This window comes from Abrus precatorius, unplaced genomic scaffold, assembly GCF_003935025.1.
Source record: "Abrus precatorius isolate BTA unplaced genomic scaffold, Abrus_2018 Scaffold1, whole genome shotgun sequence".
In the NCBI taxonomy this organism is placed as follows: domain Eukaryota; kingdom Viridiplantae; phylum Streptophyta; class Magnoliopsida; order Fabales; family Fabaceae; genus Abrus; species Abrus precatorius.
The window spans coordinates 4,773,804-4,790,276 of NW_020874291.1; the positions used below are offsets into that span (position 1 = coordinate 4,773,804).

At 35.9% G+C, this 16,473-nt stretch overlaps 1 protein-coding gene across 1 annotated transcript; it reads right to left on the reverse strand.

Moving 5' to 3' along the window:
- Nucleotides 1-7,497: 7,497 nt before the first annotated feature.
- On the reverse strand, nucleotides 7,498-9,020 carry LOC113854979. The gene is made up of 5 exons (XM_027486365.1): nucleotides 8,854-9,020; nucleotides 8,334-8,516; nucleotides 8,014-8,083; nucleotides 7,681-7,890; nucleotides 7,498-7,611 (listed from the first exon to the last, which is right to left on the reverse strand). Exons 1-5 carry the CDS (start codon nucleotides 9,018-9,020, stop codon nucleotides 7,498-7,500), a joined length of 744 nt encoding a protein of 247 aa, XP_027342166.1.
- Between the last annotated feature and the right edge of the window lie 7,453 nt (nucleotides 9,021-16,473).

The window sequence follows — 16,473 nt, forward strand, 5'->3', positions numbered from 1 at the left end:
TCCAGAGTGGATGCAGTTGGAAACTTTTTACAATGGAATGAATGTAGTGACTAGAACCATGGTGGATGTAGCTGTAAGAGGTTCTTTAAGCATGAAATCCTTAGAAGAAGCTCAAAGAATTATTGAGATGATAGCTTCATCTATGTACCAGATTTCCAACTCAAGACATGCAGGGAGAAGTAATTGATATGAAGCTAAAGCTATAGAAACTTATCTTGCACATAATCAGTTGTAGAATCAATTATTTTATGAGCAAATAGCAGTTTTGACTCAGCAAATCAGCAATCTACAAGCTGGAAATGTTGCAACCAATCAATTGAGTTGTGATTTTTGTGGAAGGAATCATGTTAATGGTGCATGTGATGTACCTATACCAGATCCACAAGAGCAAGTTAATTATATGGGGAATTATCAAAGACAACAACAATCTTTTCCTCAACAATCATTTTCTCCTGGGTTCCAATATCCAAATAACAGGATCAACAATTTTACAAATGGAATCCTCAAAATTCTGCTGTGAAAAACACTAATCCCTCTCTTCCATTTTCAAATGCAAGAACTTCACAGCAACAACAGTATTTTCAAGAAAATTCCTCTACTCAACCTCAAAGAAGTCAAAATTTGTCCAAACCTATGAATGAAAGAATGAATGAGAGTGAAGAGACAATGCTACAGTTCATGAAGGTCACTCAAACCAGCATTAAAAATCAAGAAGCTTCCATGAAGAAGCTAGAAACTCAGATTGGATAGTTAGCTGAACAACTAGCAAATAGAGATGAGGGAAGATTTTCAAGTAACACAGTGATAAATCCAAAAGAGCAGTGTCAAGCTATAACAACAAGGATTGGAGTTGTGGTAACCAGTCCAAAACCTGCAGAAAAAAAGTGAGTGATGCAGCAGAAAAAGGAAGAATAGAAAAAGATCTGTAACAAGAAAATTTCAAGCTATTAAAGAAAGAACATTCAGAAAATAAGGTAGAAACTCCTACAAATTTTGAAAGAAAGACAAAGAAACAGCTCTTTGAGGATGCTTGCAGACCAATTGATCCAAAAAAATATATAAGGTTACCATATCCTCAAAGAGTGCAAAATCCTAAGCAAGAGGAGCAGTTTGAAAGATTTCTGAATGTGTTCAAGAAACTACAGATCAACATTCCTTTTGCAGAAGCATTGGAGCAGATGTCATCTTATGCTAAGTTTATGAAAGAATTGCTTTCCAAGAAAAGGAAGTTGGAACATGACAAGACAGTACCATTAAGAAAAGAATGTAGTGTTATTCTTAAAAGAAAACTTCCTATAAAACTCAAAGATCCAGGATCCTTCAACATCCCTTGTGAAATTGGAAAATGTACTGTGGGAAGAACTTTATGTGATCTAGGAGCAAGCATTAATCTCATGCCTCTAGCTATCATGAAGAAGTTGGGAATAGAAAAAGTGAAACCAACCAACATTACACTGTAATTAGCTGATAGATCTTTTACTTATCCATATAGAGTTGTAGAAGATTTGTTGGTTAAGGTTGACAAATTTATTTTTCCTGTAGATTTTGTAATTCTAGACATGGAAGTAGATGCAAATATACCTTTGATTTTGGACCATTCCTTGCAACTGGAAGAGCTCTTATTGATGTTCAAAAGGGAGAGCTCATGCTTAGAGTGCAGGATGAAAAAGTAATATTTAATGTTTTTGAAGCACTCAAATATCCAATTGATGATAACTCATGTATGAGAGTGGATATACTGGATTCTCTTATTACTCCTTATCATCTTGATGAATTTGATGAAATTTCTGTGTTGAGAGAAACCATAACTGCAGGAAATACTAAACCTATGATGCATAAGGAAGAACACCTTATGGAAATTGTGCAACAATTGGAAACTCTACCAGTCCTTACCCCTGAAGAGAAACCAATCAAGGAAGAACTGAAAAAGAAGTAGAAGAAGAAAAAACTCAAAAGTTAGAACTCAAGTAACTGCCTTTTCACTTGAGATATGCATTTTTGGACCAAAATCACATAAATCCAGTCATAATTAGTAATGAACTCAAGGAAGAAAAGTTGTTGAGAATCTTGAGAGCACACAAGTCAGCAATAGGATGGAGCATATCAGATTTGAAAGTTATTAATCTATCTTTTTTCAAACATAGAATTATATTTGAAGAAAAATTTAAACCAATTATGAAACTCTTGGATGTTGAAATTATATATCCCATTTCAGACAGCAGCTAGGTAAGTCCTGTACAAGTGGTACCTAAAAAGGGAGAAATGACTGTGATACCAAATGAAAAAAATGAATTGATACCTACAAGGACAGTTACAGGCTGAAGGATGTGCATAGATTATAAAAGACTGAATGATATGACCAGGAAAGACCATTTTCCTCTGCCATTTGCAGACCAAATGTTAGAAAGGTTAGCTGGTCATGCATTTTATTGCTTTCTAGATGGATATTCTGGCTATAATCAGATTGCCGTGGATCCAATTGATCAAGAAAAGACTGCATTTACTCGTCCATTTGAAATATTTTGATATAGAAGGATGCCTTTTGGGCTTTGTAATGCTTTAACCACATTTCAAAGGTATATGCTTGCTATTTTTTCTGACTTAGTTGAGAAAATAATTGAAGTATTCATGGATGATTTTTCTGTGTTTGGAGATTCATTTGATGACTGCCTATCTAACTTGTCCATTGTTTTGCAAAGATGCCAAGACACCAATTTGGTGTTGAATTAGGAAAAATGTCACTTTATGGTTCAAGAAGGAATAGTGCTTGGCCATAAGATTTCTGTGAAAGGGATGGAGGTTGATCAAGCTAAAATAGAAGTGATTAGTAAATTACCTCCACTTGTGAATGTAAAAGGAATTAGAAGTTTTTTAGGTCATGCAGGGTTTTATAGGAGGTTCATTAAGGATTTTTCTAAAATTGCCAAACCTCTTAGTGACTTGCTTGTGAAAGATGCAGAATTCGTATTTGATGAACCATGTTTGAATGCTTTTTCCATTTTAAAAGAGAAATTGATTTCTGCTCCAATACTTGTTAAACCTGACTGAACTTTACCATTTGAACTAATGTGTGATGCAAGTGACAATGCAATAGGTGTTGTATTAGGACAAAAGAGAGATAAAAGACTACATGTGATTTACTATGCTAGTAGAGTCCTAAATTCTGCACAAATTAATTACACAACTACTAAAAAAGCGTTGTTTGCTATAGTGTTTGCTTTTGATAAATTCAGATCTTATTTGGTAGGATCAAAGGTTGTGGTATATACTGACCATGCTGCCTTGAAATACTTGCTTTCTAAATAGGATGCCAAACCAAGATTGCTGAGATAGATCCTGCTACTTTAAGAATTTGAATTGGAAATCAAGGACAAGAAGGGAAAGAACAATGGTGTTGCAGATCATCTATCCAGAATATCTTTGGAAGCACTACAATCAAATTGTTGTGACATTAACGAGGAGTTCCCTGATGAAAAGCTAGTAGCTATGGAAGAATTACCTTGGTTTGCTGATATAACAAACTTTAAGGCTACTCAGCATATTCCAAAGCGAATGAGTTGGCAGCAGAGAAAGAAGTTTCTTCATGACAGCAAGTTCTTTATTTGGGAGGATCCTCATCTATTCAAAATTGGAGTGGATGGTATATTGAGAAGATGTATTCCATAGAAAGAGCAAGTTGATATCCAATGGCACTGCCACAATTCAGATTATGGAGGCCATCATGGAGGTTCTAGGACAGTTGCTAAAGTCTTACAAGCAGGCTTCTTCTCGCCTACAGTGAGAAAGGGGATCATTTATTTCTTGAATAGTTCTTTTTAAAATGAATCTATCGAATTTTTGAGTCATAAGACAATTCATGATTCATGGCTTAGGGGATTTTTAAGAATAGAAAAGAATAACCACATTGAGTTCATGGATTTGGCCTAAGTATCAATAGACCAAAAAATCATTTTTATATTTGAAACCAATTAGAAAATATATATATATATAAAAGGTTTAGGGTTTAAAAGCCTATGTGGAGAGCTGTGACAAATGCCAAAGAGTGGACAACATTTTTAGAAGACATGAAATGCCGTTGAACAACATTTTAGAGGTGGAACTGTTTGATGTGTGTGGGGAATAAACTTTATGGGACCCTTTCCAACCTCTTTTTCTCATGAATATATACTTGTGGCAGTGAGTTATGTGTCTAAGTGGGTTGAAGCTATACCAACCAGAACAAATGAAGCTAAAGTGGTGATTTCATTAATAAAGAAGAACATATTTGCAAGATTTAGGGTGCCAAGAATTCTGATAAGTGATGAAGGATCCCACTTCTACAACAAATACCTTGAATTTGTACTGGAAAAGTATGGAGTAAAACACAGAATAACCATACCTTACCATCCTCAAGCTAGTGGACAAGTTGAAATTTCTAACAGAGAAATCAAGAAAATTTTGGAAAAAGTGGTTAATAGTTTGAGGAAGGATTGGTCAAGAAAATTGGATGACACAGTATAGGCATATAGAACTGCATTCAAAACACCAATTAGTATGTCACCATATCAATTAGTGTTTGGAAAGGCATGTCATCTTCCTGTGGAACTTGAACATAAAGCAAACTGGGCTACTAAATAGTTAAATTTTGATTTAACCAATGCTGGAGAAAAGAGAATGTTGTAGTTACATTAGCTTGAGGAGTTCAGACAATTTGCATATGAAGATGCAAAACTGTATACGGAAAGAACTAAAAGAATACATGATAAATTCATTTTGCAGAGAGAATTCAGACCAGGGCAGTTAGTTCTACTATTCAATTCAGGATTAAAGTTATTTCCTAGAAAGCTCAAGTCAAGATGGTCATGACCTTTTATGGTAAAAGAAGTCTCTCCCTTTGGTGCTGTGTTACTTGAAGACTAGAAAGAAGGGAGAGAATTTAAAGTAAATGGCCAAAGGTTAAAGATCTATGATGGAGGAGAATTCATAAGGAATAATTTTTGCATTAACTTGGTTCCTCAACAGTGAGGAACATTTAACGCCAAGCTAGTGACATTAAAATAGCGCTTTGTGAGAAACAACTCACATTTATGAACCAATTTACCTTACTTGTAGTTGTACTTGAATTTTGATATTCATTTCATTTCATGTTTGCAATTTTAATTGCTATGATTATGCATTTTTCTGCATTTTAAAGTTAATTTGTTGAGTGAATTGAGTTTTATGATTGTAAGTGTGTAGTGAAGGGATTAGAATTGAATAAGTGAGTTATGTGAGTTTTTAAAGGGCTTTGATTAATGAAAGGAATCACTATTTTTCAAGAAAGGAACCACGTAGAGGTTGAAGTCTGATGTTCCTCTCTGAAACAATCACTTTTCCTTGCAAAAGTGATCAGCAAAGGTTCACGAAGGAAGCTCTTTTATGAGGATTTTGTAATATAGAGCTAAACCTAGGTCTATTCACAAAAATACATTTTCAATTAAATTTAATTTTAGGTTTTCTTTTAAAAAGTACGAGTATACTTTTGGGGTTTAAAATCTACAAATTAATTAAATTAAACTACAAATATAATAAAATTGAGTTAAAAAAATGAAGAAATATCAATCCACAGAATACCAAATGCATGTAACTACAATTATCACGATATCTAAAGATTTTAATCCGAATTCGAACGTTTACCCAATTCAACTATTAATTCAATTGAATAACCTAACTGAACTAGATCACAGATTAAATCAAATTATCATTTTACCTAACGCAAATTATAACACCTTAAATTTAATTTCAATAAATAAAGAATTTCACAAATTTTTGAAATAATAAATTTCTATTTTTAATTCTAGTTTCATTAACCATTTCAAATAAAGAAAGGGTTGCAAATTTTATCAAACAGTTGCTATAGGACTTATTCAAATACAACAATTTTCAAAATAATGTCCTAAGTCCTATAGCAGTTCCATCCACCCTTTTACTGAGTCCGGTGCTGATCGTCTTGATTTCCTGAAAAATGAATGTAAGGGTGAGTACTATACACTACTCAAAACACACAGTCAACATAGAGTCTCACCTCCAACACATTTTCAATACATTAGACAAATATAATCACAGACAGCATTTCACATCCATAAGTACAATACACAAACTCGTGTATATGCACACCAGCCACACTCACTGTGGCACTGTGATCACAGATTTCCACTATGAATGGTTTCCGGTTACCCCCACCTCACAGATACCACGTGGGCAGTCATGGGTCGCTTAACAAAGGTAGTGGTCTAGTCAGGAAGAGAGTGTGTGGCCCGTGGTGCACTCGTTCCACAGTCGGTGTCACCACCACTCTCTCCTCCCCAAGGTATTTCTACCGTCTTCATCCCCACAACCCCCAGTGTATCGCTAAACTATTCACAACACATTACAACGACGCTAACACGCCCCATTCACATACATTTCATTCACACGCGCAATATTCATGCTTGCACATGACACACAACTTATATTTAATTCATATTACATGGCACATGGCGCATATTCATCTATATTACACAGCCCTCGGGCCCACATTTATTCACAATATTCATTAATTCATCAATCAATGGCATTCCATCACACACAATTTCTCTCACGAGGCCTAACTATTCTAGCACACATCACAATGCACACCAATTTCCATCAAACACACAATTCCTACTCTCTATCTCAGCCACATTGCATTAATCAACAAAACACACAAGAATTCCAACACATTGAGATAGGTAGAGTCCCCCCTTACCTCAGATTGAAAACTTACACGCTAAATCCACCAAGAAGTGCTCCCCCTCACAGATTTCGTCCTAAACACATGGAGAAACTCCATGAGAACCCAAGGAAACCACGAAAACAGAGAAAGGGGATAAAATACCGAAACCCTAAGCATTAAAGCTCACCTCCAAGCGTTCCCCACTTAAATTCAATCTTCAATCTAGTTCACGAACAACTTTGGAGGCAATATAATAGGTAGAAAAGGGTTTGGGAATGAGAGGATCGAAAGGATTTCGAAGGGAGAGGGAGAAATAACCCTCCCTGAACCCTAACCCCCTATAAATCCTTTTCTAGTCACGACACTCTCACTACAACGAGATATTCTCCTTCGCTACAGCGAGACCCTCTTGCTACAGCGAGACTACACCCAGAAATGCACCCCAAACTGTCACTCTGTTGCTACAGCGAGACGTCTTTTGCTACAGTAAGAAGGCGACAGTTTTGGTCCTTCCTCCCAGAGCACTCTCGCTGCAACGAGAAATCCTCTCTTTGCAGCGAGAACAGCCCAGTATCACGCCCTGCACTTAGCCCATTTCAGCCCTATCTAGTCATGCATACACACAATACACATATACATATACTTAATACACATAAACATCATTATCAAGTAAATTAACACACGCATATACATACATTTAGATTTATATAAATAACAATAATTAATATTACAAAATTTAGGGCGTTACAGCTCTCCCCTCCTATAAGGAATTTTGTCTCCGAAATTCAACCAACAATCCCGGATACAATTCTCATTCTACTCTCTGTTTCCCATGTGACATCTCCCTCATCACTTGAGCTCCATATTACCTTCACCAGTGAGATGTCCTTGCCCCTCAGCTGTTTAACACGGTGATCAGCAATTTTCACCAGGTATACATCGTATGAAAAATCTTCTCTTACTTAAACCAGGTCAAGATCTATCATATGGGAAGGATCTGACACATATTGCCTAAGCTGTGACACATGGAACACTAGATGTAGGTTTGAGAGATTCGGAGGCAACACAATCTGGTATGCAGTAGGACTAATTCTACTTAGCATTTCAAATGGCCCAATAAATTTAGGAGACAGCTTCCGAGATTTTAGAGCCCTCCCAACTCCGGTCACAGGCGAGACCTTCAGAAACACATAGTCCCTCACTTGGAACTACAACTGTTTCCTCCTCTTATCAAAGTAGCTCTTTTGCCTGTCTTGCACAGCCTTCATTTTCTCTTTATCATTCTGATATGCTCATTCTACCTTTGGATCATATTCGGCGCACACAGAGTCGCCTCTCCGTTTCATACCAACACAACGGGGTCCTGCACCTCTACCCATACAAGGCCTCAAATGGCGTCATTGCAATACTAGCATGGTAACTGTTGTTGTACGTGAATTTCACTAGCGGCAAGCACTCTTCCCAAGTTCCTTGCTACTCGAGCACACAAGCCCTCAACAAGTCCTCCAGGGATTAAATGGTCCGCTCTATCTGATTGTCAGTTTGTGAGTGATAAGCTTAGCTCAGTCTCAACTTAGTCCCCAATGCCCATTGCAGGCTCTCCCAAAACCTCAAGGTAAACCTCAGATCTCTATCTGACACCACACTAGTTGGTACTCCATGCAGCCTGACTATCTCCTGCACATATAACTCTGCAAGTCTTTCTAATTTATACTTTGTGTTGATCAGGAGAAAGTGTGCAGCCTTAGTCAATCGATCTATTATCACCCAGATGGCATCATGGTTGTTTCTAGTCTTAGGCAGCCTAGAAACAAAGTCCATGGAGATACTATCCCATTTCCACTCAGGGATCTCCAACGACTGTAACAACCCAGGTGGACGCTGGTGCTCTACCTTCGCCTTCTGGCATGTTAGGCATTTAGCCACATATTTGGCCACATCTCTCTTCATTCCACTCCACCAAAAACTCTTCCAGAGGTTCTGATACATTTTAGTTGCACTGGGGTGAAAACTCATCCTGCTCTTATGCGCTTCCTCAAGCATCATCTATCTCAGCTCATCCACTTGAGGAATGCACACTCGGTTCCGAAACTTGATCACTCTGTTCTCATCATGGTGGAACTCCAAGTCCTTCCCCTCACCCTTCTGTCTCATCATGTCTTGCAAGAAGGCATCTTCCTGCTGAGCATTTCACCAAAAAGTCATTGTGAATCGTCGCCGCTTCGAGATACAAACTCCCCGGCCTCACCTCCTTGGCCAAATTCATGTCCCGAAATTCCTCAATTAACTCTATTTCTTTCACCATCATTGTTACCACGTGCAATGATTTCCGGCTCAACGCATCGGCTACCACATTTGCCTTACCAGGGTGTTAAGACAATGTGAAATCGTAGTCCTTGAGGAATTTCATCCATCTCCTCTGGCACATGTTCAGCTCCTTCTGATTAAACAGATACTTCAAACTCTTATGATCACTGAACACCTTAAACCTCGCCCCATACAGGTAGTACCTCCATACCTTAAGAGCAAAAACCACCGCGACTAACTCCAGATTGTGAGTTGGATAGTTGACTTCATGCGGGCGTAACTGTCTTGAGACATAGGCAACTACTCGCCTGTCTTGCATCAAAACATAACTAAGTCCTTGCCCGGATGCATCACAATACACATCAAATTTCTGCTCCAAGTTAGACAGCAGTAACACCGGCGCCGAGGTCAATCTTATTTTCAGTTCCAAGAAACTAGCATCACATCCCTTGTTCCACTTGAACTCCTTCCCTTTGTGGGTCAGCTTTGTTAAGGGCAACACGATCTTATAAAACCCCTCAATGAATTTCCTATAATAGCCCGCTAATCCAAGGAAACTATGCACCTCTGTCATATTCGTCGGCCTCAGCCACTTAGCCACTTTTGTGGGGTCTACCATGATTCCTTCCTTCGACACTACATGTCCCAGAAATTGGATTTCCAACAACAAGAAAGCGACAGTTTTGGTCCTTCCTCCCAGGGCCCTCTCACTGCAGTGAGAACATCCCAGTATCACGCCCTGCACTTAAGCACTTAGCCCATTTCAAGCTTATCCAGTCATGCATACACACAATACACACATCCATATACTTAATACACATAAACATCATTATCAAGTAAATTAACACACGCATATACATACATTTAGATTTATATAAATAACAATAATTAATATTGCAAAATTCGGGGCGTAACACAAATTAATTATCAAATTAGAATATCAATCAAATCCTAATTTGAATTCTAACAACAAAAAAGTTAATCACGATCGCAATACACAAATCTGAGGTTAGAGAAAAAGGAAACAAATTCGGAGCAATTTGGCTCAAAACTCAAAATCAGAATTACAACATTTTAATTCTGTGAATTGAACGGGAGGTTTAGTCTTCCATCGAAGCACTTAACCCATGCAAGGATGAGAAGAGAACAAGAGAATTCGAGAGAAAGTAAAAACAAGGATTCTTGTTTTGGCCAAATCTAAAAAACTCAAAGTGTCTAATCTATACCCCTAATTCAGAACCTCAGTAGTTTATTTATAGGTTCTGAATAGGGTAAACTAAATGGCCAAAATTTGGGCCTTAATTATAACTATAAGTTCAATTACAATTATCTAATAACAAAGGGCCCAAATGCAATCCCGCAACAATATTTAAAAAAACTGTCTCAACTTCAAAAAATCATAAAAAAAAAAAAAAAACTCCAAATTTAGCAATCCATTTATGCATTTTGAAGCCTTGGATGTGTAGAATCTAATGCAGCTGAAATCAGCTAAGAGAAATATCTATAAGAAAAAGTTATGACCAAAAGAGTAGTCAGAGATCAGAATAACCGAAAATATAAAATTAAAGCATTTATTTGAAACAAGCTCAATTTATTCCAATAAGTAGAAAATGGTAAAAACTCTAAAAACAAAGTATATTAAAAGTGTTTATAAATTAAAATAAAACTATAAATATAAACTTAAAATATGTTATATCGATTCTACACATCTGGAACTTTAAAATACATATATAGTTTGCTAGATTTGGAGTTGTTATTTATTTTTTATGAATTTTTTAAAGATGAGTTAGATTTGCTGAAGTCATCAAAAATTTCAAGTCTCGCTCAAGCGGAAATTACCTCACTTGAGCAAAAAATGCAGAAATCAAAGCTGATTTTTTTATGGTTTTCTCGCTTGAGCGAGAATGAACTTCGCCTAAGCATACATGATGAAGTGAGAAATAAGGGTGGTGACTGTTATTTGTAGTAGTTATGCATAAACTAATGAAAGTAAAAGCATCACAGACCTCACACTCATTTCTTGACTATACTTTTGCTAAGGATTTGTTATTGTATGTTGTATTCATGTGCATGGGTTAACCGATAACTATTCACCTATATGTGTAAGGCCTCATGTGTAATAGCCTTATTTTATTATTTATTAATTTTGTATTTGGTGTGAGTTGTTAATGCATGTTGCTTGAAATTAGGAGAGTTTTAGATGTGTGAGTTGTAGGATTTTTTGCTGTAGTGAGAAATCAATGTACAGAATCAAGCATTTTGATGTTTTCTCACTGTAGCAAAGATGCTCTCGTTGTATCGAAAAGTTCTCACTGTAGCTAGAATGTCAGATAGAAAAGTGCAATTTTGTCTGGTTTTTTCGCTGTAGCGAGAATCGCTCGCTGTAACGAGAATGTCATAAGTTGTGGGATATTTAAGGGTTTTCAAGTTGCGAAACTTGGATTATAATTCAAGTCACAACTTCTACGTTCTCTCTGACTTTTCTCCTTATTTTCTCAGCAAATCCTTGAAAAATCTCAACCTTTCTCCGATCAAAGCTTGGAAGTTCAGTTTCCTTGTTCTTTGGTAAGCCCTTGAAGCTTGGTTCCCCATTTCTTTGGATATTTTCTTATTTTTCCTCTTCTAAATATGAACTCTTATGATATTTAGGAAGAACCAATATTTTAGGCGAGATCCATTGAAAACATTTTACTAAACTTCTATTTCAAGGTAAAAAGAGCTTTATCTTGTTACTAAGAAAGTGGTATGCTTGTATTCATGAAAATGCTGTGATGAAATGCAAAATTTTCAGTATATGTTGGATGAGAACATATTTTTGTTATGTTTGAAGCATGTTTTCTGATGTTGATGAAGTGTATGACCCTTGTATTGAGTGTATATGCATGTATGTGATGGACTGAATCTGAGGGGACGAACTCTTGGCAATGATTAATTGATATATGATGTAATAAAGAATTAAAATAAAATAAAGAGATAAAAGCATGAATAATATGTTAGTAAACATATAATGAAAAATATAGAGATGAGATGAGAAATATGAAAAAAGAAATGAAATGAGAAAGGAATATGATAAGGACGAGTATGGATAGTTTAGAGGTACACTAGGAGTGTGGAAGATGGAGACGATTGAGAAATCTTGGAGAAATGAGGGTGGTGGATACTCTTCTTGAATTGCACAAAACAAATGAGAGTAAGAGTACCACATGCCTCACACTCATTTTCTTACTAATACTCCTGACCATGCTTTTGCTAAAAGAGGATCACTCACTTGCTTTCAGTTAACTAAGGGAGTATCCAGTAAATCCTTAGCTCAGTAACTCATTAGCAACAGGTTCCTTGCAGGGCTATTTGTCAGGTTTGTGATTTATTATTGAGTAATCTATAAAATTTTATACTTGTTAAATGTTAATTGAAGGATTATTTGGTATTGGAATAGATTTAGATGGAGTTTGGAATTTATTTATTAAAAAAAAAGTGAACAGTACTGTATGAACAGTGTCAAATGAATAGTAAAACCGCCTATGAACAGTACAAACCGCATATGTACAGTGACTGCTGACGTCATGGCTGACGTCACGTACGCGTACAGTGCGTGTACAGCACGTATGCACAGTATTTCTGCGTGAATAGTATCCTAAACAATGTTTCCAATGTGAACAGTAAGGCGGTGAACAATGTTTCCGGCGGTGAACAGTAAATTTCAAAAACTTTCTATAAAAAGGGGGCTTCACACGAAATTTTCATTTCTTTACTCATATCCAAGCTTCTCAAAGGTTCTAAGGCCATATACCACCATTTTCTCTCATATTAAACACTCTTAAACTTAGATTTCTCGCCAGATTTGAGGTTCTACGTCTATTCTGAAGGATTTAAAGTAAGTTTCTATAAGTTTGAAGTTAGATTTACCATTCATTTCTCTTTTTCTTCTCTTTTTTTATGGATAGTTGATGATATTTTAGGAGAAACTCCGTTCTAAAGCCAAATCTTCAGTGTATCTTGCGTTAAAACAAGTAATATTTGGTAGATCTAGTGTGAATCATTGTTCTGAGGTAAGGGAAGCTTACTTTAACCAATGAACTACGTTTTGAATGGTTTAATATGCTATTTCAAGATGTTTTTATATGATTTTGTTAGATCTATTGAATAAAAGCTATTTTCTAAGCTGTAACTACTGTTAATTGATTTAAAATGCTGAGATTTTGGCTGATCTATCTTAAACTTGCCTTAGCTGAGCTGTTAAAATAATTTTAGTGGTGTGCATCATGCTGAGATATATGTCTTGCATCATTATAGAGTCGAGTTACATGTTTAAGTGGGTAGACGTGTAACGGTAAGTTCATGCTGAGCTACTGTGCTGTGCTGTCTGGATCCAGGTACCGGAATGGGTCGCTCCCGGACCGGCTCGGTTCCTTCTAGATTACTTAGGCTGTGAAACCAGTTGGAAACCGTTTTCATGCTGTGCATTAGATGGACTGGAAATGCATGGGGCTATTGCTGTGAGAAATATTTTGCTCCACATATATGATTTTATTTTATTTTTGTAAGCTCACCCTTACATTTCTTTCTATGTCGTTGTGTGCGTGTGTACTGCAATGATCGTACGATGGTATGTGAGCAGATGTAGTAGGTGTTGCATCTACTTCACAGGCTAAGGGGCCAGTGAAGAAATATTAGAAGCTTGAGTCAAGTAATATTGCATCAAAGTCCTTTTTCCTTATATTTTGAGACCTCATGTAGAGGGAGCTACATAGTACAATTTTGTGTATTTTGAATATTATGAACTAAATGTAATATTATGTTGTTCTGTTGGATATTTGTTGTAAGAAACTTTGTTTTATTTTGAATGAGTAGTGAATTTTATACTTATATTCTCTATTATTTATTTATCTTAAATAAGTATGTAATGTAGAAATAATGTTCTCGGTTCCTTATAAAAAGGGGTTGTGACACTATTACACTCTTTCCCTCCGGGGGAGCTACCAAAAGTGATCAGTATTCGCTCCTGCCCCTCACCCGAGAGGCTTCTTCTTTTGCTCACTACCGTTGATTAGCTCGACTAGAGGAAGGAAGATTATGGGGTTTAGTCCGAGAATTCCCAATCCGTCATTCTTCTTCTTAGTCTTTCTTGGCTAATTAACTAGCTCATCCTTTTCAATTAGCTGCAGGGCACGTCAGCTCGTTCTTCGATCCCGAGGGTGGCAGGCGATGAAGCGGGGCCGTCCCATCAAGAATCTGTTGTCGAAAATGCTAGCTTAGAGTCCTCAATGCGAAATTGCATAGCATGACTCGAGCAGGACAACAGCCCTTATCTAACCCAATAATGTTTCTGGTGAGATCGTTATAATTAAATAATTGAACTTATATTTTGATAAGCTTTGTTTATAAAATTATTTATTTTAAATATTTTGAGAAATAATTGTAAAAACAATTATAGTTAAAATAATCCCATCTAAATCTACATGATATATATGAGAAATTTTAAGTTTACCCATAAAATATTTTTATAAATAAAATAAATTATACAGTTAGAATGAAAAATATATAAATGATGTAAACGTCTATTAATTATTATTTGTAAAATTGACCATGAATAGAATAGGAGTGTAAGCGCCGCAGCAAAATGGAAAATTTGCGACATGAACAGTGGTGGAAAGTGGAAAGTGAATAAGAGTCACAGAAATGGACTGTATAATGCATCAGGGAGAAATGAGGGTAGGAGATACTCTTCTTGAATTGCACAAAACAAATGAGAGTAAGAGTACCACAGGCCTCACACTCATTTCCTAATATTCCTGACCATGCTTTTGCTAAAAGGGGTCGGGTCGGCACACGTTGTATCCATGTAACTGCAGCTATCTAGCAATTATCTATGCTAAGGAAGACCTCGAGGGATCGCAGGGGCAGTGAAAGTGATATGAGAACTCTAAGTATTAAGAGAGAGATGAAGAGGAATAAGCTGAATATTTAAAGATTGTTGCATGTATATGAGTATGATTTTGTAATATAATTGATTGTTGTATCATGTGACTAATTGTGAATGTATGCTTGGTAATATGAATAGAGACTCATCCTTACATAAATATTTCAGGGGACCAAGATGACTGCTCCCAGAGAGAGAATTAGACTTTTAGATAATTCTATACATAATAGACTTAACTATGTATTTAACAAATATAAAAAACTATGCTACTTTAGAATTGCTATACATGTTGATGATGTGCTTAGGAATATCATTATGATATAGGGGGAACTATATTATAGTATCCTTTTTGATTTTTCTATAAGTAGAATACACCATACCCTCTATGTATATATATTCCCTGGTACTATGAGAACTCCAGCAGCCGTGACCTATTTGTTTACATATCATGACCATGACCATCTCGGAAGACTATCCAGATGGACTTTTGAGCAAATTACTGGCAAGCAGGTTACTGCGGATTCAGGTGATCAATATCTTGGATTGAATGATGATCTTGATTTAGACGACATTTTGATGATAGAGGGATGACATGGGATGACTAGTATCTTTATCAATCTTTTAGTGGATAGGCTACTCATTAGGACTTATTATATTTTGTATTTTGTAAATGTTATAAATGAGTCCTAATGTATTTTAATGTATATTTTGCAAATGTCAACATCTTGTACATTATAAGAACAATGTATATTAATGTTATTTTGATGTTTCCTCTTAAAATTGGTTTAATTCTTATTATTTTGTCATTTAAGTTTTATAAGTTTGAGTAGAATAAACAGAATATTTTATAATTCCATTTGTTATATTTGGTTGATAAAGAGATTTAACTAAATTTTTCCTTCTTAATTCTGAACTTATTTTCTTATTGTTTTGAATAAAATAAGGATGTTACATCATGAGTGCGAAAATGATGAGGTGACATATTGCATTACATAATTAGTGTATATGAGTTATGGTGTTACTAATGTGCTTATTATTATTACATTGATATTGTGAAAATTTGAATTTATTATGTTGATGATGTTTCAGCGGTGAGGAGAGAACTCATCCTTACTCATATTTTCAAGAAAAAAAGATGACTACCTCTTACAGACTCATTAGGCTAATCAAGTAGACTGTAGATAGTAAATTAAATTATGTACTTAGGGAATGACAGCGCTTCTGCCACTGTAAATTTGTAATAGATAATGGAAATGAATCTAGAAGTGTTTTTTACCTTAGATATATCAATAGAGTACAATATTCATTTTCATATCCTATTAGCGGTAAGATTCACCACACCTCAGCCTGTACATATATAGAGGGATAATCTGGATACCAGATATTGTGAATTATGTGTACACCTTCCATGACTATGAGCATATGAGAAGACCAATTAGATTTATCTCAGAGAATATGACCGACACATAAGTTGTTGCAGATGTTGGAGATCTCTATGATGAAGACTTGACACTAGAAGAGTTGGATGAGATAG